General features: G+C 47.9%; 1 protein-coding gene across 2 annotated transcripts in view; it reads left to right on the top strand.

Annotated features, from left to right (window-relative positions):
* LOC139412849 (glypican 6a) overlaps positions 1-18,198 on the top strand; it is a 601,441-nt gene extending 583,243 nt beyond the window's left edge. The window contains exons 7-9 of one of the 2 annotated variants that reach the window (XM_071159596.1): positions 8,712-8,842; positions 13,999-14,174; positions 16,416-18,198. In XM_071159596.1, the coding sequence (XP_071015697.1) occupies positions 8,712-8,842; positions 13,999-14,174; positions 16,416-16,624 (516 nt within the window). In that variant the 3' untranslated portion in view covers positions 16,625-18,198. The remainder of the gene's footprint in view (positions 1-8,711; positions 8,843-13,998; positions 14,175-16,415) is intronic. The other variant, XM_071159595.1, reaches the window with a different exon arrangement.
* The last annotated feature ends 8,869 nt before the right edge of the window (positions 18,199-27,067 follow it).

The following is a 27,067-nucleotide window of genomic DNA, read 5'->3' as shown; positions in this document are numbered from 1 at the left end:
CCAGCAGAGTGTCAGCATCAGTCCTGTAGTCTCCAGAAGAGTGTCAGCATCAGTCCTGTAGTCTCCAGCAGAGTGTCAGCATTAGTCCTGTAGTCTCCAGAAGAGTGCCAGCATCAGTCCTGTAGTCTCCAGCAGAGTGTCAGCATCAGTCCTGTAGTCTCCAGCAGAGTGTCAGCATCAGTCCTGAAGTCTCCAGCAGAGTGTCAGCATCCAGCATCAGTCCTGTAGTCTCCAGCAGAGTGTCAGCATCAGTCCTGTAGGCTCCAGCAGTGTCAGCATCCATCATCAGTCCTGTAGTCTCCAGCAGTGCAAGCATCAGTCCTGTAGTCTCCAGCAGTGCCAGCATCAGTCCTGTAGTCTCCAGCAGTGGCAGCAACAGTCCTGTAGTCTCCAGCAGTGTCAGCATCCAGCATCAGTCCTGTAGTCTCCAGCAGTGCCAGCATCAGTCCTGTAGTCTCCAGCAGAGTGCCAGCATCAGTCCTGTAGTCTCCAGCAGTGCCAGCATCAGTCCTGTAGTCTCCAGCAGAGTGTCAGCATCCAGCATCAATCCTGTAGTCTCCAGCAGTGCCAGCATCAGTCCTGTAGTCTCCAGCAGATTGTCAGCATCAGTCCTGTAGTCTCCAGCAGAGTGTCAGCATCAGTCCTGTAGTCTCCAGCAGAGTGTCAGCATCAGACCTGTAGTCTCCAGCAGAGTGTCAGCATCCAGCATCAGTCCTGTAGTCTCCAGCAGAGTGTCAGCATCAGTCCTGTAGTCTCCAGAAGATTGTCAGCATCAGTCCTGTAGTCTCCAGCAGAGTGTCAGCATTAGTCCTGTAGTCTCCAGCAGAGTGCCAGCATCAGTCCTGTAGTCTCCAGCAGAGTGTCAGCATCAGTCCTGTAGTCTCCAGCAGAGTGTCAGCATCAGTCCTGAAGTCTCCATCAGAGTGTCAGCATCCAGCATCAGTCCTGTAGTCTCCAGCAGAGTGTCAGCATCAGTCCTGTAGTCTCCAGCAGTGTCAGCATCCAGCATCAGTCCTGCAGTATCCAGCAGTGCAAGCATCAGTCCTGTAGTCTCCAGCAGTGCCAGCATCAGTCCTGTAGTCTCCAGCAGTGGCAGCAACAGTCCTGTAGTCTCCAGCAGTGTCAGCATCCAGCATCAGTCCTGTAGTCTCCAGCAGTGCCAGCATCAGTCCTGTAGTCTCCAGCAGAGTGCCAGCATCAGTCCTGTAGTCTCCAGCAGTGCCAGCATCAGTCCTGTAGTCTCCAGCAGAGTGTCAGCATCCAGCATCAATCCTGTAGTCTCCAGCAGTGCCAGCATCAGTCCTGTAGTCTCCAGCAGATTGTCAGCATCAGTCCTGTAGTCTCCAGCAAAGTGTCAGCATGCAGATGCAGACTGATGCATCAGTTCCATCCATCTAGATGATGAAGACCATCCAGCTAGATGATGAAGACCATCCAGCTAGATGATGAAGACCATCCAGCTAGATGATGAAGACCATCCAGCTAGATGATGAAGGGTTATTTTGGTGTGTTTGTAGCACATGAGGATGTGTGAAACATAGTCCTCAGACGTGTCCCGCTTCTGTCGTTAGCTTTTGATGTGACGCGATCTCCAGCTGGGTCTGACTATAATAGAACACAGTATTAAACACAGCAGGCAGATACCACAGGCTGGCTGTAATCTGACTGTAATCAGAACAATACCCAGGCAGGGCTCAACTGAGCTGATAAGCATCAGTCTGTTAGTGTTCTGTGGCGCGTCGTATTACGTGTTGAACCAGCGAGGAGGTGAAGTGATACCGCAGGCTGACCGTAATCTGGTGTCAGATCTCCTCAGGGACACGTCAGAACGTAGGCATCACCGCAGGCTGACCGTAATCTGGCTTCAGATCTCCTCAGGGACACGTCAGATCTCTTCAGGGACACGTCAGAACATAGGCATCACCGCAGGCTGACCGGAATCTGGTGTCAGATCTCCTCAGGGACACGTCAGAACGTAGGCATCACCGCAGGCTGACCGTAATCTGGTGTAAAATCTCCTCAGGGACACGTCAGAACGTAATCTGGTGTCAGATCTCCTCAGGGACACGTCAGAACGTAATCTGGAGTCAGATCTCCTCAGGGACACGTCAAAATGTAATCTGGTGTCAGAACTCCTCAGGGACACGTCAGAACGTAGGCATCACCGCAGGCTGACCGTAATCTGGCCTCAGATCTCCTCAGGGACACGTCAGAACGTAATCTGGCCTCAGATCTCCTCAGGGACACGTCAGAACATAATCTGGCGTCAGATCTCCTCAGGGACACATCAGAAGGTAATCTGGAGTCAGATCTCCTCAGGGACACGTCAAAATGTAATCTGGTGTCAGATCTCCTCAGGGACACGTCAGAACGTAATCTGGAGTCAGATCTCCTCAGGGACACGTCAAAATGTAATCTGGTGTCAGATCTCCTCAGGGACACGTCAGAACGTAGGCATCACCGCAGGCTGACCGTAATCTGGCCTCAGATCTCCTCAGGGACACGTCAGAACGTAATCTGGCCTCAGATCTCCTCAGGGACACGTCAGAACATAATCTGGCGTCAGATCTCCTCAGGAACACGTCAGAAGGTAATCTGGAGTCAGATCTCCTCAGGGACACGTCAAAATGTAATCTGGTGTCAGATCTCCTCAGGGACACGTCAGAACATAATCTGGAGTCAGATCTCCTCAGGGACACGTCAAAATGTAATCTGGTGTCAGATCTCCTCAGGGACACGTCAGAACGTAGGCATCACCGCAGGCTGACCGTAATCTGGCCTCAGATCTCCTCAGGGACACGTCAGAACGTAATCTGGCCTCAGATCTCCTCAGGGACTTGTCAGAACATAATCTGGCGTCAGATCTCCTCAGGGACACGTCAGAAGGTAATCTGGAGTCAGATCTCCTCAGGGACACGTCAAAATGTAATCTGGTGTCAGATCTCCTCAGGGACACGTCAGAACATAATCTGGAGTCAGATCTCCTCAGGGACACGTCAAAATGTAATCTGGTGTCAGATCTCCTCAGGGACACGTCAGAATGTAATCTGGCCTCAGATCTCCTCAGGGACACGTCAGAACGTAATCTGGTGTCAGATCTCAGGGACACGTCAAAACGTAGGCATCACCGCAGGCTGACCGTAATCTGGTGTCAGATCTCCTCAGGGACACGTCAGAACGTAATCTGGATGTCAGATCTCCTCAGGGACACGTCAGAACGTAATCTGGTGTCAGATCTCCTCAGGGACACGTCAGAACGAAATCTGGTGTCAGATCTCCTCAGGGACACGTCAGAACATAATCTGGAGTCAGATCTCCTCAGGGACACGTCAAAATGTAATCTGGTGTCAGATCTCCTCAGGGACACGTCAGAACGTAGGCATCACCGCAGGCTGACCGTAATCTGGCCTCAGATCTACTCAGGGACACGTCAGAACGTAATCTGGCCTCAGATCTCTTCAGGGACACGTCAGAACATAATCTGGCGTCAGATCTCCTCAGGGACACGTCAGAAGGTAATCTGGAGTCAGATCTCCTCAGGGACACGTCAAAATGTAATCTGGCGTCAGATCTCCTCAGGGACACGTCAGAAGGTAATCTGGAGTCAGATCTCCTCAGGGACACGTCAAAATGTAATCTGGTGTCAGATCTCCTCAGGGACACGTCAGAACGTAATCTGGATGTCAGATCTCCTCAGGGACACGTCAGAACGTAATCTGGTGTCAGATCTCCTCAGGGACACGTCAGAACGTAATCTGGTGTCAGATCTCCTCAGGGACACGTCAGAACATAATCTGGAGTCAGATCTCCTCAGGGACACGTCAAAATGTAATCTGGTGTCAGATCTCCTCAGGGACACGTCAGAACGTAGGCATCACCGCAGGCTGACCGTAATCTGGCCTCAGATCTACTCAGGGACATGTCAGAACGTAATCTGGCCTCAGATCTCCTCAGGGACACGTCAGAACATAATCTGGTGTCAGATCTCCTCAGGGACACGTCAGAAGGTAATCTGGAGTCAGATCTCCTCAGGGACACGTCAAAATGTAATCTGTCGTCAGATCTCCTCAGGGACATGTCAGAAGGTAATCTGGAGTCAGATCTCCTCAGGGACACGTCAAAATGTAATCTGGTGTCAGATCTCCTCAGGGACACGTCAGAACGTAATCTGGATGTCAGATCTCCTCAGGGACACGTCAGAACGTAATCTGGTGTCAGATCTCCTCAGGGACACGTCAGAACGTAATCTGGTGTCAGATCTCCTCAGGGACACGTCAGAACATAATCTGGAGTCAGATCTCCTCAGGGACACGTCAAAATGTAATCTGGTGTCAGATCTCCTCAGGGACACGTCAGAACGTAGGCATCACCGCAGGCTGACCGTAATCTGGCCTCAGATCTACTCAGGGACACGTCAGAACGTAATCTGGCCTCAGATCTCCTCAGGGACACGTCAGAACATAATTTTGCGTCATATCTCCTCAGGGACACGTCAGAAGGTAATCTGGAGTCAGATCTCCTCAGGGACACGTCAAAATGTAATCTGGTGTCAGATCTCCTCAGGGACACGTCAGAACGTAATCTGGTGTCAGATCTCCTCAGGGACACGTCAGAACATAATCTGGAGTCAGATCTCCTCAGGGACACGTCAAAATGTAATCTGGTGTCAGATCTCCTCAGGGACACGTCAGAACGTAATCTGGCCTCAGATCTCCTCAGGGACACGTCAGAACGTAATCTGGCCTCAGATCTCCTCAGGGACACGTCAGAACATAATCTGGCGTCAGATTTCCTCAGGGACACGTCAGAACGTAGGCATTACCGCAGGCTGACCGTAATCTGGTGTCAGATCTCCTCAGGGACACGTCAGAACGTAATCTGGTGTCAGATCTCCTCAGGGACACGTCAGAACGTAATCTGGTGTCAGATCTCCTCAGGGACACGTCAGAACGTAATCTGGTGTCAGATCTCCTCAGGGACACGTCAGAACGTAATCTGGTGTCAGATCTCAGGGACACGTCAGAACGTAATCTGGCCTCAGATCTCCTCAGGGACACGTCAGAACGTAATCTGGCCTCAGATCTCCTCAGGGACACGTCAGAACATAATCTGGCGTCAGATTTCCTCAGGGACACGTCAGAACGTAATCTGGCCTCCGATCTCCTCAGGGACACGTCAGAACGTAATCTGGCCTCCGATCTCCTCAGGGACACGTCAGAACGTAATCTGGCCTCCGATCTCCTCAGGGACACGTTAGAACGTAATCTGGCCTCCGATCTCCTCAGGGACACGTCAGAACGTAATCTGGCCTCCGAACTCCTCAGGGACACGTCAGAACGTAATCTGGCCTCCGATCTCCTCAGGGACACGTCAGAACGTAATCTGGCCTCCGATCTCCTCAGGGACACGTCAGAACGTAATCTGGCCTCCGATCTCCTCAGGGACACGTCAGAACGTAATCTGGCCTCCGATCTCCTCAGGGACACGTCAGAACGTAATCTGGCCTCCGATCTCCTCAGGGACACGTCAGAACATAATCTGGCCTCCGATCTCCTCAGGGACACGTCAGAACGTAGGCACCACCCAGAGCTGATCAGAGCTGATCTGATAAACATCAGTCTGTCTGTCTTCTGTTGCCAAATTACGTTGACTATAAGTAAGGAAATAAAATGAAGAAACACATTTTTTTTGCAGATAAAGTTCTTTGTGCTGTTTAAGTGTTTAGGATTCGTCTAAATCCTAAATCCTGTTTAAGATTCCTCTGTGTAGATTTTCTTGCTTGTATTTCAGATCATCCCTACTGTACTGGTTTGTGTTTGCTGTAGTTGGTGTCCTCCATCTTGTCATCCTTTTGACCAATCAAATCACATCACCTCGCAACCATTACGTCTTTATTCCCTTCATTTGAGGAAGACGACTGATTAAATATTTTATTATTTAAAAATTCGTTTTTATGTAAAAAAAATAAATAAAAAATGAAATACCTTTGACATTCCACATTGACAGAATCCATTTGAAACTTTAAAAAATATTTATTTATTTATTTTTCTATTCAACCTTGTTTTAACAAATAAAGGTTGAACAAATACTTATTTACAATGACGGCCTCCCCCGGCAAAACCCAGACGATGCTGGGCCAATTGTGCACCAACCTATTGGACTCCCAATGTGATTCAGCCTCGATTTCGAACCAGGGACAGTAATGTCACCTCTTGCACTGAGATGCAGTGCCTTAGCCAGCTGCGCCACTTTGGAGCCCAGCTTCACCTACAGTAAAATTGGTGTATGACTTAATTGTATGGATAGGAGTGGTACAAAGGTTCTTGTGCGTTGATCGGCACACCGAAGAGGTCATTAACGATACGTCATTAGATAAAGAGGTCATTAACGATACGTCATTAGATAAAGAGGTCATTAACGATACGTCACTAGATAAAGAGGTCATTAACGATACGTCACTAGATAAAGAGGTCATTAACGATACGTCATTAGATAAAGAGGTCATTAACGATACGTCATTAGATAAAGAGGTCATTAACGATACGTCATTAGATAAAGAGGTCATTAACGATACGTCATTAACGATACGTCATTAGATAAAGACAACATTAACGATACGTCATTAGATAAAGATGGCATTAACTATGCGTCATTAGATAAAGATGGCATTAACGATACGTCATTAGATAAAGAGGTCATTAACGATGCGTCATTAGATAAAGAGGTCATTAACGATACGTCATTAGATAAAGAGGACATTAGCGATACGTCATTAGATAAAGAGGTCATTAACGATACGTCATTAGATAAAGACAACATTAACGATACATCATTAGATAAAGACAACATTAACGATACGTCATTAGATAAAGACAACATTAACGATACATCATTAGATAAAGAGGTCATTAACGAGACGTCATTAGATAAAGAGGTTATTAACGATACGCCATTAGATAAAGACAACATTAACGATACATCATTAGATAAAGACAACATTAACGATACGTCATTAGATAAAGAGGTTCATTAACGATACGTCATTAGATAAAGAGGTCATTAACGATACGTCATTAGATAAAGAGGTCATTAACGATACGTCATTAGATAAAGACAACATTAACGATACATCATTAGATAAAGACAACATTAACGATACGTCATTAGATAAAGACAACATTAACGATACATCATTAGATAAAGACAACATTAACGATACATCATTAGATAAAGAGGTCATTAACGATACGTCATTAGATAAAGAGGTCATTAACGATACGTCATTAGATAAAGACAACATTAACGATACATCATTAGATAAAGACAACATTAACGATACGTCATTAGATAAAGAGGTTCATTAACGATACGTCATTAGATAAAGAGGTCATTAACGATACGTCATTAGATAAAGAGGTCATTAACGATACGTCATTAGATAATGACAACATTAACGATACGTCATTAGATAAAGACAACATTAACGATACGTCATTAGATAAAGAGGTCATTAACGATACGTCATTAGATAAAGAGGTCATTAACTATACGTCATTAGATAAAGAGGTCATTAACTATGCGTCATTAGATAAAGAGGTCATTATCGATACGTCATTAGATAAAGAGGTCATTAACGATACGTCATTAGATAAAGAGGTCATTGACGATACCTCGTAAGATAAAGAGGTCATTAACGATACGTCATTAGATAAAGAGGTCATTAACGATACGTCATTAGATAAAGCGGGCATTAACGATACGTCATTAGATAAAGACAACATTAACGATACATCATTAGATAAAGAGGTCATTAACGATACGTCATTAGATAAAGACAACATTAACGATACGTCATTAGATAAAGAGGTCATTAACGATACGTCATTAGATAAAGAGGTCATTAACGATACGTCATTAGATAAAGACAACATTAACGATACGTCATTAGATAAAGACAACATTAACGATATGTCATTAGATAAAGACAACATTAACGATACTTCATTAGATAAAGAGGTCATTAACGATACGTCATTAGATAAAGAGGTCATTAACGATACGTCATTAGATAAAGAGGTCATTAACGATACGTCATTAGATAAAGAGGACATTAACGATATGTCATTAGATAAAGACAACATTAACGATACGTCATTAGATAAAGAGGTCATTAACGATATGTCATTAGATAAAGACAACATTAACGATATGTCATTAAAGACGACCACTTCTAAAAGACTAATTTCACACCATAACCTGCTGAATTTGAAATATAACTTTTCTTTAATTTTTAACTTTGGCACAAATTCAAACGTGGCACTGTCTCGCCCCTTTGCATGTATGTTTCAGCACTGTCTCAATGAAGAGTTAAGGCATTCGATTAGCCACGTGCAACATGCATGCGCAGTTACAAACCTGCTAGAGTTAGCGACAGGCGGAAGAGCAGTATCCATCGTCTTAGTACGGGGATGAAGCCTGAGCTGAAATGTGAAGCTAACTGAAACAGGCTAGTTTTAGAAAACCCCTCAATAGATCTCGCTTCAGTCGTAGTTTCACCCCTCTGGTTGGAGGATTCCAGATTTCCTGTTTAATCCCTCCTGATTCCCGGAATATTTCAACAGCGATGTCTGGAAAAACGTGTGGATTTGGGGGAAAGTGAGCAGGATGTTTGAACCCCATTCCCATGTTACTCTCTCCCTCCTCTCCTGCAGGTGCTAGACATTAAGAAGAAGCTGAAGCAGTCCAAAAAGTTCTGGTCCAACCTGCCAGATGAGATCTGTATTAAAGACAAGTTGACCGAGTCAGATGAAGAGCAGTGTTGGAACAGTCACGCCAAGGCCAGGTGAGAGGTGTTCAGATCACGCACCTGTAGAGCTACACTAACTAGTCCTACAACTAATCTGATGAGGTCTGAACAGTGCTGGAACAGTCACGCCAAGGCCAGGTGAGAGGTGTTCAGATCACGCACCTGTAGAACTACACTAACTAGTCCTACAACTAGTCTGATGAGGTCTGAACAGTCACGCCAAGGCCAGGTGAGAGGTGTTCAGATCACGCACCTGTAGAGCTACACTAACTAGTCCTACAACTAATCTGATGAGGTCTGAACAGTGCTGGAACAGTCACGCCAAGGCCAGGTGAGAGGTGTTCAGATCACGCACCTGTAGAACTACACTAACTAGTCCTACAACTAGTCTGATGAGGTCTGAACAGTCACGCCAAGGCCAGGTGAGAGGTGTTCAGATCACGCACCTGTAGAACTACACTAACTAGTCCTACAACTAATTTGATGAGGTCTGAACAGTGCTGGAACAGTCACGCCAAGGCCAGGTGAGAGGTGTTCAGATCACGCACCTGTAGAACTACACTAACTAGTCCTACAACTAGCCTGAGGAGGTCTGAACAGTGTTGGAACAGTCACGCCAAGGCCAGGTGAGAGGTGTTCAGATCACGCACCTGTAGAACTACACTAACTAGTCCTACAACTAGCCTGAGGACGTCTGAACAGTGTTGGAGACCCTCAGCTCATCCACCTGTAGAACTACAATAACTATGGTAACTAGGTCTGAACAGTGCTGGAGACCCTCAGTCATCCAATATAACTACACTAACTAGTCCTACAACTAATCTGATGAGGTCGGAACAGTGCTGAAGACCCTCAGTCATCCAATATAACTAAACTAACTAGTCCTACAACTAGTCTGATGAGGTCTGAACAGTGCTGGAGACCCTCAGCTGGTCCAGATCTATGGTACTATGGTCCTTGGTACAGGACAAGAGAGAACCAGTACTACAGCCAAGGCCAGATAAGGCAGACATACTGTTTACCTGTCAATCTCTTTATGGATATGGTGAGATGTTCTCATATATTACTGTACACTGACGTGTTTATAACTGCTTGGAATGAAAGCCAGAACCACCTTATCTCTCACCCCCCCCCCAGTTAGTCGAGGCATTTTTGGCCTCACACATCACAGTTCCTGGTCACCACAGCACAGTCCCTGGTCACAACAGCACAGTCCCTGGTCACAACAGCACAGTCCCTGGTCACCACAGCACAGTCCCTGGTCACCACAGCACAGTCCCTGGTCAACACAGCACAGTTCCTGGTCAACACAGCACAGTCCCTGGTCAACACAGCACAGTTCCTGGTCACCACAGCACAGTCCCTGGTCAACACAGCACAGTTCCTGGTCAACACAGCACAGTCCCTGGTCAACACAGCACAGTTCCTGGTCACCACAGCACAGACCCTGGTCAGCACAGCACAGTCCCTGGTCACCACAGCATAGTCCCTGGTCACCACATCACAGTCCCTGGTAAACAAATCACAGTCCCTGGTCATAACAGCACAGTCCCTGGTCACCACAGCACAGTCCCTGGTCAGCACAGTCACTGGTCACCACAGCACAGTCCCTGGTCACCACAGCACAGTCCCTGGTCACCAGAGCACAGTCCCTGGTCACCACAGCACAGTCCCTGGTCAACACAGCACAGTTCCTGGTCACCACAGCACAGACCCTGGTCAGCACAGCACAGTCCCTGGTCACCACAGCATAGTCCCTGGTCACCACATCACAGTCCCTGGTCACCACGGCACAGTCCCTGGTCACCACAGCACAGTCCCTGGTCACCAAATCACAGTCCCTGGTCACCACAGCACAGTCCCTGGTCACCACATCACAGGCCCTGGTCACCACAGCACAGTCCCTGGTCACAACAGCACAGTCCCTGGTCACCACATCACAGTCACTGGTCACCACATCACAGTCCCTGGTCACCACAGCACAGTCCCTGGTCACCACATCACAGTCCCTGGTCAGCACAGCACAGTCCCTGGTCACCACAGTCCCTGGTCACCACAGCACTGTCCCTGGTCACCACAGCACAGTCCCTGGTCACCACAGCACAGTCCCTGGTCACCAAATCACAGTCCCTGGTCACCACAGCACAGTCCCTGGTCACCACATCACAGTCCCTGGTCACCACATCACAGTCCCTGGTCACAACAGCACAGTCCCTGCTCACAACAGCACAGTCCCTGGTCACAACAGCACAGTCCCTGGTCACCACAGCACAGTCCCTGGTCACCACATCACAGTCCCTGGTCAGCACAGCACAGTCCCTGGTCACCACAGTCACTGGTCACCACAGCACAGTCCCTGGTCACCACAGCACAGTCCCTGGTCACCACATCACAGTCCCAGGTCAGCACAGCACAGTCCCTGGTCAGCACAGCACAGTCCCTGGTCAGCACAGCACAGTCCCTGGTCACCACAGCACAGTCCCTGGTCACCACATCACAGTCCCTGGTCAGCACAGCACAGTCCCTGGTCAGCACAGCACAGTCCCTGGTCAACACATTACAGTTCCTGGTCACCACATCACAGTCGCTGGTCACCACAGCACAGTCCCTGGTCACCACAGCATAGTCCCTGGTCACCACATCACAGTCCCTGGTCACCACAGCACAGTCCCTGGTCACCACAGCACAGTCCCTGGTCACCACAGCACAGTCCCTGGTCACCAAATCACAGTCCCTGGTCACCACAGCACAGTCCCTGGTCACCACTTCACAGTCCCTGGTCACCACATCACAGTCCCTGGTCACAACAGCACAGTCCCTGGTCACCACAGCACAGTCCCTGGTCAGCACAGTCACTGGTCACCACATCACAGTCCCTGGTCACCACAGCACAGTCCCTGGTCACCACATCACAGTCCCTGGTTAGCACAGCACAGTCCCTGGTCACCACAGTCACTGGTCACCACAGCACAGTCCCTGGTCAACACAGCACAGTCCCTGGTCACCACAGCACAGTCCCTGGTCACCACATCACAGTCCCTGGTCAGCACAGCACAGTCCCTTGTCACCACAGCACAGTCCCTGGTCACCACAGCACAGTCCCTGGTCACCACATCACAGTTGCTGGTCACCACATCACAGTCCCTGGTCACCACATCACAGTCCCAGGTCAGCACAGCACAGTCCCTGGTCAGCACAGCACAGTCCCTGGTCAGCACAGCACAGTCCCTGGTCACCACAGCACAGTCCCTGGTCACCACAGCACAGTCCCTGGTCACAACAGCACAGTCCCTGGTCACCACAGCACGGTCCCTGGTCACCACAGTCACTGGTCACCACAGCACAGTCCCTGGTCAACACAGCACAGTCCCTGGTCACCACAGCACAGTCCCTGGTCACCACATCACAGTCCCTGGTCAGCACATCACAGTCCCTGGTCAGCACAGCACAGTCCCTGGTCACCACAGCACAGTCCCTGGTCACCACAGCACAGTCCCTGGTCAACACAGCACGGTCACCACAGCACATTCCCTGGTTACCACATCACAGTCCCTGGTCAGCACAGCACAGTCCCTGGTCACCACAGCACAGTCCCTGGTCACCACAGCACAGTCCCTGGTCACCACATCACAGTCGCTGGTCACCACATCACAGTCCCTGGTCACCACAGCACAGTCCCTGGTCACCACAGCACAGTCCCTGGTCACCAAATCACAGTCCCTGGTCACCACAGCACAGTCCCTGGTCACCACAGCACAGTCCCTGGTCACCACAGCACAGTCCCTGGTCACCACATCACAGTCCCTGGTCACCACAGCACAGCCCCTGGTCACCACATCACAGTCCCTGGTCAGCACAGCACAGTCCCTGGTCACCACAGTCCCTGGTCACCACATCACAGTCCATGGTCACCACAGCACAGTCCCTGGTCACCACAGCACAAATTCCTGCTACATGGACATCTGCCGCATTTCTCTAATACTGAATACTGAGCCAGAGAGAGTCTGTCTGTCTGTCTGTCTGTCTGTCTGTTAGATCTGGAGAGGACTGGATCAGGGAGGGAGGACCCAGCAGAACTGTAGAGGACTGGATCAGGGAGAGAGGACCCAGTAGAACTGTAGAGGACTGGATTAGGGAGAGAGGACCCAGTAGAACTGTAGAGGACTGGATCAGGGAGAGAGGACCCAGTAGAACTGTAGAGGACTGGATCAGGAAGAGAGGACCCAGTAGAACTGTAGAGGACTGGATCAGGGAGAGAGGACCCAGTCGAACTGTAGGGGACTGGATCAGGGAGAGAGGACCCAGCAGAACTGTATAGGACTGGATCAGGGAGAGAGGACCCAGCAGAACTGTAGAGGACTGGATCAGGGAGAGAGAACCCAGCAGAACTGTAGAGGACTGGATCAGGGAGAGAGGACCCAGCAGAACTGTAGAGGACTGGATCAGGGAGAGAGGACCCAGCAGAACTGTAGAGGACTGGATCAGGAAGAGAGGACCCAGTAGAACTGTAGAGGACTGGATCAGGAAGAGAGGACCCAGTAGGACTGTAGAGGACTGGATCAGGGAGAGAGGACCCAGTAGAACTGTAGAGGACTGGATCAGGAAGAGAGGGACTAACACAGTTGCAGAGAACCTCTTCAGGACCACTGACAGCTGCTCTCTGAGTAATGGAGAACCTCTTCAGGACCACTGACAGCTGCTCTCTGAATGATGGAGAACCTCTTCAGGACCACTGACAGCTGCTCTCTGAATGATGGAGAACCTCTTCAGGACCACTGACAGCTGCTCTCTTAGTGATGGAGAACCTCTTCAGGACCACAAACCTCTTATTTGACCACTGACAGCTGCTCTCTGAGTGATGGAGAACCTCTTCAGGACCACTGACAGCTGCTCTCTGAGTGATGGAGAACCTCTTCAGGACCACTGACAGCTGCTCTCTGAATGATGGAGAACCTCTTCAGGACCACTGACAGCTGCTCTCTGAATGATGGAGAACCTCTTCAGGACCACTGACAGCTGCTCTCGGAATGATGGAGAACCTCCTCAGGACCACTGACAGCTGCTCTCTGAATGCTGGAGAATTCTCCACACGATCCAGAGAATTTAATCATTTCCTGCCAAATGAAATGTGATTGTCTTTTAATATGTCTTCCTCAGACACGTTTAAACTGCCGTTGTTGTAATCCTCCCAGGTATTTTCCTGAGGTGGTAAAGGACGGCCTCACCAACCAGCTGAACAACCCAGAGGTGGCGGTGGACATCACTAGACCGGACACTCTGATTCGCCAACAGATCATGACACTCAGAGTGATGACCAACAAGCTGAGAAACGCCTACAACGGCAACGACATCTTCTTTCAGGACTCCAGTAAGTCAGCCGCATTGTGTTCCAAACGGTACCCTGTTCTCTCTGTAGTGCACTACCTTGACCAGGGCCCATAGGGAATAGGGCTCTATTCTCTCTGTAGTGCACTACCTTGAACAGGGACCATAGGGAATAGGGCTCTAATCTCTCTGTAGTGCACTACCAGGGCCCATAGGGAATAGGGCTCAGTCTATATAACACACTGTCTATATAACACACTGTCTAAATCAGGCTATATGACACACTGTCTATATGACACACTGTCTAAATCAGGCTATATGACACACTGTCTAAATATGGGACTGGGATTGAGCCCTGTGATGAGTCTCTGGCTCCCTAGATAAATCTAGCCCTGTGATGAGTCTCTGGCTCCCTAGTGAAATCTAGCCCTGTGGTGAGTCTCTGGCTCCCTAATGAAATCTAGCCCTGTGGTGAGTCTCTGGCTCCCTAGTGAAATCTAGCCCTGTGGTGAGTCTCTGGCTCCCTAGATAAATCTAGCCCTGTGATGAGTCTCTGGCTCCCTAGTGAAATCTAGCCCTGTGATGAGTCTCTGGCTCCCTAGTGAAATCTAGCCCTGTGATGAGTCTCTGGCTCCCTAGTGAAATCTAGCCCTGTGATGAGTCTCTGGCTCCCTAGTGAAATCTAGCCCTGTGATGAGTCTCTGGCTCCCTAGTGAAATCTAGCCCTGTGATGAGTCTCTGGCTCCCTAGTGAAATCTAGCCCTGTGATGAGTCTCTGGCTCCCTAGTGAAATCTAGCCCTGTGATGAGTCTCTGGCTCCCTAGTGAAATCTAGCCCTGTGATGAGTCTCTGGCTCCCTAGTGAAATCTAGCGGATGCTACATGTTGTTTGAGGAGTATGACCCCACGGAGTCTGTAGACAAGTGGTGGATGTCAAGGCCTGATCATCCAGACCTGTCTTACTGTCTTACTCCTCTCTACCATCAGGTAGAGAGGAGAGGGTTGATGGTAGAGAGGAGAGGGGCTGATGGTAGAGAGGAGAAAGGCTGATGGTAGAGAGGAGAGGGGTTGATGGTAGAGAGGAGAGGGGCTGATGGTAGAGAGGAGAGGGGCTGATGGTAGAGAGGAGAGGGGCTGATGGTAGAGAGCAGAGGGGTTGATGGTAGAGAGGAGAGGTCCTGATGGTAGAGAGGAGAGGGGCTGATGGTAGAGAGGAGAGGGGCTGATGGTAGAGAGGAGAGGGGCTGATGGTAGAGAGGAGAGGGGTTGATGGTAGAGAGGAGAGGGGCTGATAGTAGAGAGGAGTGGGGCTGATGGTAGAGAGGAGAGGGGCTGATGGTAGAGAGGAGTGGGGCTGATGGTAGAGAGGAGAGGGGCTGATGGTAGAGAGGAGTGGGGCTGATGGTAGAGAGGAGAGGGGCTGATGGTAGAGAGGAGAGGGGCTGATGGTAGAGAGGAGTGGTCCTGATGGTGGAGAGGAGAGGGGCTGATGGTAGAGAGGAGACTCTTGACTGCCCCTCAGGAGACTGTTGGACGTGACCTGGATACTCCAGCCTCTGTTGAAGACCGTTGTCCAGCACCAAGAACGAAATTTACTTTTGTTTTTTAAATAAATCTATTATTTAGAAACCCGCTTACCCCTTCAAAGTCGGAGGATACGTGTGCAAATAAAATATGTGGTCAGAATAATCAGATCAGATTGTGATGTCATACTGGGGGTGAAAAACTTTTTTTTTTAAATTAAAAACTCAATTCCACCTGAACAGGCTGAAATGCAAATAATATATTTTTTTTTTTTTATCTTACACTAAAAGGACATTATGATAATTGAACAATTTTCAGTGTTATTTCAACGTCATAGTATGGAAATATCACATTTCTCTGTCTGCATTGCCTCATTACAACCAAAAAGCATTTATTTTTTAATGATATATTGCCAATTTTGACTTTACCGTCCTGTGGAGATCGCTCAGCTCTGCCTCCAGGACAATAAACATCCACCTGCAAAGTGAGACAGACATCATTAGGGGCTTTGAATAACACTGGCTGGGACAACAAGGCAGGGATATGGCCCAGAAATCTTTCATGCCAGACGGTCAACTATCTGTTCTTTGAGTCTGTTTGGAACCTCACTTATTGTGTGTGTGTGTGTGTGTCTGTGTGTCTGTGTGTCTGTGTGTGTGTGTGTGTGTGTCTCTGTCTGTCTGTCTGTCTGTCTGTCTGTCTGTCTGTCTGTCTGTCTGTCTGTCTGTCTGTCTGTCTGTCTGTCTGTCTCCTCTCTCCAGGTGACGAGGGCAGTGGCAGCAGCAGTGGCTGTACAGAGGGATGTACCACAGAGTTTGTGTTTGTGGGTCCAGAGGCCCCCGTGGTGGGAGCAGACAGGAGTGATGAGCGAGCTTCGGCTGCAGCAGGCAGCGCCCCACATCCCTCCAGACCCTCTCTACCCCTGCTACTGACCCTCTCTCTCACAGCCCTGTCCTGGTCCAGGAGATAATACCAGCTGGCCCGAGAGGACACCAGGACATTACTGCTACTCTGACTCTGGCACCAATCAGACAGCCAGCCAGCCGGTCGTCATACTAACTGTTAGTGTTCTCTAAACGGAACCAGAACAGGACAACCCTTTTGGATCCCCACCATGAAGAGATATGGTGACAGTAGTATACTGTAGTAGACTGAGGAGTGTTGTGAGTGCTGCATCCTGCTTTGTCCCCAAAGATCTCTCTGTTCTAAAATGTTATGTTCTAATCTGTTCTAATCTGTTCTGTTATGCTCTATTCTAATCTGTTCTGCTCTAATCTGTTCTGTTCTGCTCTATTCTAATCTGTTCTGCTCTAATCTGTTCCGTTCTGCTCTATTCTAATCTGTTCTGCTCTAATCTGTTCTGTTCTGCTCTATTCTAATCTGTTCTGTTCTGCTCTATTCTAATCTGTTCTGCTCTAATCTGTTCTGCTTTGTTCTAATCTGTTCTGCTCTAATCTGTTATGTCCTGCTCTATTCTAATCTGTTCTGCTCTAATCTGTTCTGTTCTGCTCTATTCTAATCTGTTCTGCTCTAATCTGTTCTGCTTTGTTCTAATCTGTTCTGCTCTGATCTGTTCTGTTCTAATCTGTTCTGCTCTGTTCTGCTCTATTCTAATCTGTTCTGTTCTAATCTGCTCTGTTCTGCTCTATTCTAATCTGTTCTGTTCTAATCTGTTCTGTTCTGCTCTATTCTAATCTGTTCTGTTCTGCTCTATTCTAATCTGTTCTGCTCTAATCTGTTCTGCTTTGTTCTAATCTGTTCTGCTCTAATCTGTTCTGTTCTGCTCTAATCTAATCTGTTCTGCTCTAATCTGTTCTGTTCTGCTCTATTCTAATATGTTCTGCTCTAATCTGTTCTGCTTTGTTCTAATCTGTTCTGCTCTGCTCTATTCTAATCTGTTCTGCTCTGTTCTAATCTGTTCTGCTCTGTTCTGCTCTATTCTGTTCTGCTCTGTTCTGCTCTATTCTAATCTGTTCTGCTCTGTTCTAATCTGTTCTGCTCTGTTCTGCTCTAATCTGTTCTGCTCTGCTCTGTCTAATCTGTTCTGTTCTGCTTTGTTCTGCTCTGCTCTGTTCTAATCTGTTTTGCTCTATTCTGCTCTATTCTAATCTGTTTTGCTCTATTCTATTCTAATCTATTCTAATCTGTTCTGCTCTGCTCTATTCTAATCTGTTCTGCTCTAATCTGTTCTGTTCCATTCTAATCTGTTCTGCTCTTCTCTGCTCGGTGACGTCCAGAACAGAACATAGCGTCAGTGGGGCAGCCAAACTTCTCCCCTTTTCTCCAAACCAACCAACTGCTTCTCCCCTTTTCTCCAAACCAACCAACTGCTTCTCTCCTTTTCTCCAAACCAACCAACTGCTTCTCTCCTTAACTCTGATTGAACAACAACATGCTCTGTCTCTCCTGGAGAGACAGAATGAGAACACAATTTAGAGCGATGATGATGATGATGATGATGATGATGATGAATTTAAAAATACATGAGATTCTATTTTTCTTTCTTTGTAAAGCAGAATTATGAAACCTTCAAAACGAAATAAATAGAGAACCCTGAGAAGGTTCTGTTAGTTCCTACATCCTCCCACAACAGACAGAGAAGGTTCTGTTAGTTCCTACATCCTCCCACAACAGACAGAGAAGGTTCTGTTAGTTCCTACATCCTCCCACAACAGACAGAGAAGGTTCTGTTAGTTCCTACATCCTCCCACAACAGACAGAGAAGGTTCTGTTAGTTCCTACATCCTCCCACAACAGACAGAGAAGGTTCTGTTAGGACCTACATCCTCCCACAACAGACAGAGAAGGTTCTGTTAGGACCTACATCCTCCCACAACAGACAGAGAAGGTTCTGTTAGGACCTACATCCTCCCACAACAGACAGAGAAGGTTCTGTTAGTTCCTACATCCTCCCACAACAGACAGAGAAGGTTCTGTTAGTTCCTACATCCTCCCACAACAGACAGAGAAGGTTCTGTTAGTTCCTACATCCTCCCACAACAGACAGAGAAGGTTCTGTTAGTTCCTACATCCTCCCACAACAGACAGAGAAGGTTCTGTTAGTTCCTACATCCTCCCACAACAGACAGAGAAGGTTCTGTTAGGACCTACATCCTCCCACAACAGACAGAGAAGGTTCTGTTAGGACCTACATCCTCCCACAACAGACAGAGAAGGTTCTGTTAGGACCTACATCCTCCCACAACAGACAGAGAAGGTTCTGTTAGTTCCTACATCCTCCCACAACAGACAGAGAAGGTTCTGTTAGTTCCTACATCCTCCCACAACAGACAGAGAAGGTTCTGTTAGTTCCTACATCCTCCCACAACAGACAGAGAAGGTTCTGTTAGTTCCTACATCCTCACACAACAGACAGAGAAGGTTCTGTTAGGACCTACATCCTCCCACAACAGACAGAGAAGGTTCTGTTAGGACCTACATCCTCCCACAACAGACAGAGAAGGTTCTGTTAGGACCTACATCCTCCCACAACAGACAGAGAAGGTTCTGTTAGGACCTACATCCTCCCACAACAGACAGAGAAGGTTCTGTTAGTTCCTACATCCTCACACAACAGACAGAGAAGGTTCTGTTAGGACCTACATCCTCCCACAACAGACAGAGAAGGTTCTGTTAGGACCTACATCCTCCCACAACAGACAGAGAAGGTTCTGTTAGTTCCTACATCCTCCCACAACAGACAGAGAAGGTTCTGTTAGGACCTACATCCTCCCACAACAGACAGAGAAGGTTCTGTTAGGACCTACATCCTCCCACAACAGACAGAGAAGGTTCTGTTAGGACCTACATCCTCCCACAACAGACAGAGAAGGTTCTGTTAGTTCCTACATCCTCCCACAACAGACAGAGGAGGTTCTGTTAGGACCTACATCCTCCCACAACAGACAGAGGAGGTTCTGTTAGGACCTACATCCTCCCACAACAGACAGAGAAGGTTCTGTTAGGACCTACATCCTCCCACAACAGACAGAGAAGGTTCTGTTAGTTCCTACATCCTCCCACAACAGACAGAGAAGGTTCTGTTAGTTCCTACATCCTCCCACAACAGACAGAGAAGGTTCTGTTAGGACCTACATCCTCCCACAACAGACAGAGAAGGTTCTGTTAGGACCTACATCCTCCCACAACAGACAGAGAAGGTTATGTTAGGACCTACATCCTCCCACAACAGACAGAGAAGGTTCTGTTAGGACCTACATCCTCCCACAACAGACAGAGGAGGTTCTGTTAGGACCTACATCCTCCCACAACAGACAGAGGAGGTTCTGTTAGGACCTACATCCTCCCACAACAGACAGAGAAGGTTCTGTTAGGACCTACATCCTCCCACAACAGACAGAGAAGGTTCTGTTAGGACCTACATCCTCCCACAACAGACAGAGGAGGTTCTGTTAGTACTTACATCCTCCCACAACAGACAGAGAAGGTTCTGTTAGGACCTACATCCTCCCACAACAGACAGAGAAGGTTCTGTTAGTTCCTACATCCTCCCACAACAGACAGAGAAGGTTCTGTTAGTTCCTACATCCTCCCACAACAGACAGAGAAGGTTCTGTTAGTTCCTACATCCTCCCACAACAGACAGAGAAGGTTCTGTTAGGACCTACATCCTCCCACAACAGACAGAGAAGGTTCTGTTAGGACCTACATCCTCCCACAACAGAGAGAGAAGGTTCTGTTAGGACCTACATCCTCCCACAACAGAGAGAGAAGGTTCTGTTAGGACCTACATCCTGCCACAACAGAGAGAGAAGGTTCTGTTAGGACCTACATCCTCCCACAACAGAGAGAGAGAAGGTTCTGTTAGTACCTACATCCTCCCACAACAGACAGAGAAGGTATGTTGGTGTTACCTACATCCTCCCCCAACAGAGAGAGAAGGTTCTGTAAGGACCTACATCCTCCCACAACAGAGAGAGAAGGTTCTGTTAGGACCTACATCCTCCCACAACAGACAGACAAGGTTCTGTAAGGACCTACATCCTCCCACAACAGACAGACAAGGTTCTGTAAGGACCTACATCCTCCCACAACAGACAGAGAAGGTTCTGTAAGGACCTACATCCTCCCACAACAGACAGAGAAGGTTCTGTTAGTTCCTACATCCTCCCACAACAGACAGACAAGGTTCTGTAAGGACCTACATCCTCCCACAACAGACAGAGAAGGTTCTGTTAGTTCCTACATCCTCCCACAACAGACAGAGAGAGAGAGAAACAGTAAGAAACATAGAATGAATGTTCCACTGTATCAGAATCATTTGGAGTCAGCATGACAAGGTCAGAGACGCAGAAAGACTGTTGTTTTCTACCCACCAGCTACACAACACATCAGCCAGTCTACCATGTTTTCCTGCTGTGAAGTTCATGGATGTTGTTACTGTTCCAGAACAGCGCAGGTCTACATCCCACAAGACACCCTGTTTTCTACGTAGTGCTGCTATGGGGCTCTGGTCTAAAGTAGTGCACTATATAGGGAATAGGGTTATATAGGGCTCTGGTCTAAAGTAGTGTACTATATATAGGGAATAGGGTTCTGTAGGGCCCTGGTCTAAAGTAGTGCACTATATATAGGGAATAGGGCTCTATAGGGCCCTGGTTAACAGTAGTGCACTATATAGGGAATAGGGCTCTATTTGGGACACAGTGCAGCCTCTCCCATGGTCAGTTAATTGCACAATTGCTAAAGTTTAATGAAGTTCCCACATCTTAGGATGAGAAATTCGTTTTTATATTCGCTAGACTCCAGCTTTTGAGAAAAAATGGCAGGAAACATTTGATTTTTTTCATGATAGAGAGAGAGAAGGTCATCTATTCAGGGGGTTAACGTTGGGTTCTTACCAGATCCTGTTCCTTTAACTAAGAGGCTGGGTTCTTACCAGATCCTGTTCCTTTAACTAAGGGCCTGGGTTCCTACCACATCCTGTTCCTTTAACTAAGGGCCTGGGTTCCTACCACATCCTGTTCCTTTAACTAAGAGGCTGGGTTCCTACCACATCCTGTTCCTTTAACTAAGGGCCTGGGTTCCTACCACATCCTGTTCCTTTAACTAAGGGCCTGGGTTCCTACAACATCCTGTTCCTTTAACTAAGGGCCTGGGTTCCTACCACATCCTGTTCCTTTAACTAAGAGGCTGGGTTTCTACCACATCCTGTTCCTTTAACTAAGAGGCTGGGTTTCTACCACATCCTGTTCCTTTAACTAAGAGGCTGGGTTCCTACCACATCCTGTTCCTTTAACTAAGGGCCTGGGTTTCTACCACATCCTGTTCCTTTAACTAAGAGGCTGGGTTCCTACCACATCCTGTTCCTTTAACTAAGAGGCTGGGTTTCTACCACATCCTGTTCCTTTAACTAAGAGGCTGGGTTTCTACCACATCCTGTTCCTTTAACTAAGGGCCTGGGTTCCTACCACATCCTGTTCCTTTAACTAAGAGGCTGGGTTTCTACCACATCCTGTTCCTTTAACTAAGAGGCTGGGTTCCTACCACATCCTGTTCCTTTAACTAAGGGCCTGGGTTTCTACCACATCCTGTTCCTTTAACTAAGAGGCTGGGTTCCTACCACATCCTGTTCCTTTAACTAAGAGGCTGGGTTTCTACCACATCCTGTTCCTTTAACTAAGAGGCTGGGTTTCTACCACATCCTGTTCCTTTAACTAAGGGCCTGGGTTCCTACCACATCCTGTTCCTTTAACTAAGGGCCTGGGTTCCTACAACATCCTGTTCCTTTAACTAAGGGCCTGGGTTCCTACCACATCCTGTTCCTTTAACTAAGAGGCTGGGTTTCTACCACATCCTGTTCCTTTAACTAAGAGGCTGGGTTTCTACCACATCCTGTTCCTTTAACTAAGAGGCTGGGTTCCTACCACATCCTGTTCCTTTAACTAAGGGCCTGGGTTTCTACCACATCCTGTTCCTTTAACTAAGAGGCTGGGTTCCTACCACATCCTGTTCCTTTAACTAAGAGGCTGGGTTTCTACCACATCCTGTTCCTTTAACTAAGAGGCTGGGTTTCTACCACATCCTGTTCCTTTAACTAAGGGCCTGGGTTCCTACCACATCCTGTTCCTTTAACTAAGAGGCTGGGTTTCTACCACATCCTGTTCCTTTAACTAAGAGGCTGGGTTCCTACCACATCCTGTTCCTTTAACTAAGGGCCTGGGTTTCTACCACATCCTGTTCCTTTAACTAAGAGGCTGGGTTCCTACCACATCCTGTTCCTTTAACTAAGAGGCTGGGTTTCTACCACATCCTGTTCCTTTAACTAAGAGGCTGGGTTTCTACCACATCCTGTTCCTTTAACTAAGGGCCTGGGTTCCTACCACATCCTGTTCCTTTAACTAAGGGTCTGGGTTCCTACCACATCCTGTTCCTTTAACTAAGAGGCTGGGTTTCTACCACATCCTGTTCCTTTAACTAAGAGGCTGGGTTCCTACCACATCCTGTTCCTTTAACTAAGAGGCTGGGTTTCTACCACATCCTGTTCCTTTAACTAAGGGCCTGGGTTCCTACCACATCCTGTTCCTTTAACTAAGGGCCTGGGTTCCTACCACATCCTGTTCCTTTAACTAAGGGCCTGGGTTCCTACCACATCCTGTTCCTTTAACTAAGGGCCTGGGTTTCTACCACATCCTGTTCCTTTAACTAAGGGCCTGGGTTTCTACCACATCCTGTTCCTTTAACTAAGGGCCTGGGTTTCTACCACATCCTGTTCCTTTAACTAAGGGCCTGGGTTTCTACCACATCCTGTTCCTTTAACTAAGGGCCTGGGTTCCTACCACATCCTGTTCCTTTAACTAAGAGGCTGGGTTCCTACCACATCCTGTTCCTTTAACTAAGAGGCTGGGTTTCTACCACATCCTGTTCCTTTAACTAAGGGCCTGGGTTCCTACCACATCCTGTCACTATGGAGGAGCTCTCAGATAGCAACCAGGCACATGTCCCAAATGACACCCCATTAGAGCACTAAACAGGGAACCAGAGTTCAACACCCCATTAGAGCACTAAACAGGAAACCAGAGTTCAACACCCCATTAGAGCACTAACCAGGGAGCCAGAGTTCAGCTCCCCATTAGAGCACTAAACAGGGAACCAGAGTTCAGCTCCCCATTAGAACACTAAACAGGAAACCAGAGTTCAACACCCCATTAGAGCACTAACCAGGGAACCAGAGTTCAGCTCCCCATTTGAACACTAAACAGGGAGCCAGAGTTCAGCTCCCCATTAAAGCACTAAACAGGGAGCCAGAGTTCAAATGTGAAACCAGTCATATGGCAACATTTTGAAGCATATCAACACAGCACCTTTTCCACAATAAAGGTTATAAAATGCTAGTTTTGCTAGTTTCCTTATAACTTACCGGGATGACATTTGGAGACCCAAGCGAGAGGCTTCTGTAGCCATGGTCAAATGACAGGGAGGCGCCAAACCTACCGAGATCATTTATGATTTCTAGGAGGTTTTAATGCCCAGGCGTTTCAGACTGTATTTTTTTAACCATTTGTATCGTGTTAAAGATTATCCACAGACACTGTCACTTATACCAACATGCATTTATAACTGTCTCTTTAGTGTTAGTTTCCTCACATTTATATCTTTAGTGTTAGTTTCCTCACATTTATATCTTTAGTGTTAGTTTCCTCACATTTATATCTTTAGTGTTAGTTTCCTCACATTTATATCTTTAGTGTTAGTTTCCTCACATTTATATATTTAGTGTTAGTTTCCTCACATTTATATCTTTAGTGCTAGTTTCCTCACATTTATATCTTTAGTGTTAGTTTCCTCACATTTATATCTTTAGTGCTAGTTTCCTTACATTTTCTGTCTGAATCGGGCCCACAGGGAATAGAGTGTAATTTGGGACTCAGCCCTAGTGACCGGGAGGCTTGTGGGTCCTCAGTCCTTTCCTCTCTGTCCCATAGAAAAGGTGTGTGTCTGAATCGGGCCCACGGGGAATAGAGTGTTATTTACTTTACTTTACTTCCGGCGCCGACAGAGATGGCCGCCTCGCTTCGCGTTCCTAGGAAACTATGCAGTTTTTTGTTTTTTTACGTGTTATTTCTTACATTAGTACCCCAGGTCATCTTAGGTTTCATTACATACAGTCGAGAAGAACTACTGAATATAAGATCAGCATCAACTCACCATCAGTACGACCAAGAATATGTTTTTCGCGACGCGGATCCTGTGTTCTGCCTTACAAACAGGACAACGGAGTGGATCCTATGCAGCGACCCAAAAAAACGACTCCGAAAGAGAGGGAAACGAGGCGGTCTTCTGGTCAGACTCCGGAGACGGGCACAGCGCGCACCACTCCCTAGCATTCTTCTTGCCAATGTCCAGTCTCTTGACAACAAGGTTGATGAAATCCGAGCAAGGGTAGCATTCCAGAGGGACATCAGAGACTGTAACGTTCTTTGCTTCACGGAAACGTGGCTTACTGGAGAGACGCAATCCGAAGCGGTGCAGCCAACAGGTTTCTCCACGCATCGCGCAGACAGGAAAAAACATCTTTCTGGTAAAAAGAGGGGCGGGGGCGTATGCCTTATGACTAACGTGACATGGTGCGATGAAAGAAACATACAGGAACTCAAATCCTTCTGTTCACCTGATTTAGAATTCCTCACAATCAAATGTAGACCGCATTATCTACCAAGAGAATTCTCTTCGATTATAATCACAGCCGTATATATCCCCCCCCAAGCAGACACATCGATGGCTCTGAACGAACTTTATTTAACTCTCTGCAAACTGGAAACAATTTATCCGGAGGCTGCATTCATTGTAGCTGGGGATTTTAACAAGGCTAATCTGAAAACAAGACTCCCCAAATTTTATCAGCATATCGATTGCGCAACCAGGGGAGGAAAGACCTTGGACCATTGTTACTCTAACTTCCGCGACGCATATAAGGCCCTGCCCCGCCCCCCTTTCGGAAAAGCTGACCACGACTCCATTTTGTTGATCCCTGCCTACAGACAGAAACTAAAACAAGAGGCTCCCACGCTGAGGTCTGTCCAACGCTGGTCCGACCAAGCTGACTCCACACTCCAAGACTGCTTCCATCACGTGGACTGGGAGATGTTTCGTATTGCGTCAGATAACAACATTGACGAATACGCTGATTCGGTGTGCGAGTTCATTAGAACGTGCGTTGAAGATGTCGTTCCCATAGCAACGATTAAAACATTCCCTAACCAGAAACCGTGGATTGATGGCAGCATTCGTGTGAAACTGAAAGCGCGAACCACTGCTTTTAATCAGGGCAAGGTGTCTGGTAACATGACCGAATACAAACAGTGCAGCTATTCCCTCCGCAAGGCTATCAAACAAGCTAAGCGCCAGTACAGAGACAAAGTAGAATCTAAATTCAACGGCTCAGACACAAGAGGCATGTGGCAGGGTCTACAGTCAATCACGGACTACAGGAAGAAACCCAGCCCAGTCACGGACCAGGATGTCTTGCTCCCAGGCAGACTAAATAACTTTTTTGCCCGCTTTGAGGACAATACAGTGCCACTGACACGGCCTGCAACGAAAACATGCGGTCTCTCCTTCACTGCAGCCGAGGTGAGTAAGACATTTAAACGTGTTAACCCTCGCAAGGCTGCAGGCCCAGATGGCATCCCCAGCCGCGCCCTCAGAGCATGCGCAGACCAGCTGGCCGGTGTGTTTACGGACATATTCAATCAATCCCTATACCAGTCTGCTGTTCCCACATGCTTCAAGAGGGCCACCATTGTTCCTGTTCCCAAGAAAGCTAAGGTAACTGAGCTAAATGACTACCGCCCCGTAGCACTCACATCCGTCATCATGAAGTGCTTTGAGAGACTAGTCAAGGACCATATCACCTCCACCCTACCTGACACCCTAGACCCACTCCAATTTGCTTACCGCCCAAATAGGTCCACAGACGATGCAATCTCAACCACACTGCACACTGCCCTAACCCATCTGGACAAGAGGAATACCTATGTGAGAATGCTGTTCATCGACTACAGCTCGGCATTCAACACCATAGTACCCTCCAAGCTCGTCATCAAGCTCGAGACCCTGGGTCTCGACCCCGCCCTGTGCAACTGGGTACTGGACTTCCTGACGGGCCGCCCCCAGGTGGTGAGGGTAGGCAACAACATCTCCTCCCCGCTGATCCTCAACACTGGGGCCCCACAAGGTTGCGTTCTGAGCCCTCTCCTGTACTCCCTGTTCACCCACGACTGCGTGGCCACGCACGCCTCCAACTCAATCATCAAGTTTGCGGACGACACAACAGTGGTAGGCTTGATTACCAACAACGATGAGACGGCCTACAGGGAGGAGGTGAGGGCCCTCGGAGTGTGGTGTCAGGAAAACAACCTCACACTCAACGTCAACAAAACTAAGGAGATGA

The sequence above is a fragment of the Oncorhynchus clarkii genome, chromosome 7 (assembly GCF_045791955.1).
Source record: "Oncorhynchus clarkii lewisi isolate Uvic-CL-2024 chromosome 7, UVic_Ocla_1.0, whole genome shotgun sequence".
Lineage (NCBI taxonomy): Eukaryota > Metazoa > Chordata > Actinopteri > Salmoniformes > Salmonidae > Oncorhynchus > Oncorhynchus clarkii.
Note: the sequence above shows the minus strand (reverse complement) of the source record. Positions and strands in the feature narration are given on the sequence as shown.